The sequence below is a fragment of the Perkinsus marinus genome, assembly GCF_000006405.1.
Source record: "Perkinsus marinus ATCC 50983 genomic scaffold scf_1104296944788, whole genome shotgun sequence".
Classification (NCBI taxonomy): domain Eukaryota; phylum Perkinsozoa; order Perkinsida; family Perkinsidae; genus Perkinsus; species Perkinsus marinus.
The window spans coordinates 1-1,418 of NW_003211267.1; the positions used below are offsets into that span (position 1 = coordinate 1).

At 48.4% G+C, this 1,418-nt stretch overlaps 1 protein-coding gene across 1 annotated transcript; it reads right to left on the reverse strand.

Moving 5' to 3' along the window:
• Positions 1-235: 235 nt before the first annotated feature.
• On the reverse strand, positions 236-1,170 carry Pmar_PMAR025384 (amino acid transporter, putative; the record flags this gene model as incomplete). The annotated part of the gene is made up of 1 exon (XM_002779965.1): positions 236-1,170. The coding sequence occupies one exon, from the start codon at positions 1,168-1,170 to the stop codon at positions 484-486; it is 687 nt and encodes a 228-aa protein (XP_002780011.1). The 3' UTR covers positions 236-483.
• Between the last annotated feature and the right edge of the window lie 248 nt (positions 1,171-1,418).

Consider the following 1,418-nt stretch of genomic DNA (forward strand, 5'->3'; position numbering starts at 1 on the left):
GCGTTGTTGGAGTTTGCATTAGATCGCTCAGCTGTAAAATCCTGGGTCTATACTGAATGAGAAGAGACCAATTAACCTAAGACTTGTCAGCGGACTCGTAGGAAGCAGAGGCTTGAGATGCTTTCCCCTACGGTAACGATCCCTCGCCTGCGTACGAACTCGACTCCGAGCAATTCTTGACAATCACAGCATAAGCTGTACAACAAGGGAATTACGAGGGTAGTTTTATCCGCCGAAAAGATGAACTTTATCATTCGCTGACGACATTCACGATGATAATAAGAAAATGTGTGACCGGACAATAAGGGACACGTGATTGGTGTATGCTACAACCAAGAACACCGATGACAGAGTGGCGTTGACTCGGCAATTACTACAAACAAGAGAGGTTAATCCATTCGAAGATATGGAATCTGATCTGCATGAGACAGAGTGTACGGACAAGTTGTCGTGTTACATACGGATATGCTTCAATCTAGCCAGTCAGTTGGTGGTAAGATCGTACAACAGTCCAGTAAGACCCAAGGGGAAGAATATAATACTGGCAATGAAGAGCGCCAACGCCCCGTGCCACTCGAGGGTTTGATTCCGTAGCTTCTGGAGGAGGTTGACCTGCCCTTCTGGCTCATCAGCCTTAACATCATCTGGACAGCCTCCTCCCACCTCTTCATTAACGGGCTGCTCGGAGGAGCTCGGGAACGGATTGTAACAAATATGGAGATAGACGAAACATGGTATCACGAACCCAATGGTGTTGGTACCGAGGATGCCGATGAACCGAATAGTGACACCGAGATCCTCGAAGATGATTGCCACACCCACGCAGATAGCGAGGAAAAGCAGTGTTGTCCCGATGTGCAATTTAAGAGTGTCTTGTAAGCTGGGGCGAAAATAGGTTATGACACCCGAGATTGATTGTCTGGCTGGGAACAGGAGCAATGGGAATGCAGTTAGCACGGCAAACGGCAAAGCAATGTACCCGATGTGGATGGCGACGTTAGAGACCGGCAAGTTGAGATAGAAATTCGATTCGATAGCATCGCCGAAAGCGTAATAGGGACCGACCATGACCGAAAGGTAGACGACCATTACGGTAGCAATCGCAAGCAGAGCGGCGAGATCTAACTTCCTCATGCTTCGATCGACCATGTCTTCTGCGATCATGGGCATGACAAATTGACACGAGTAGCCGTAAATGAATATTGGGAAAACCGACAGAATCGACCAAACGGTGGTAGTTGACGGTATGTCGACGTACCGCTCCCCGACTTGCTCGTCTACACTGAAGGTGTAGGCAACACCAGCTACTACCGCATAGAGGAAGCAGCTGAGACCGATAACATTAGTGATTGTCGTGTTAGTGATATGCGTCAGAAAGCAAACTGGGGAGAGCAGCGTGACGATGAGAGTGATAAGAC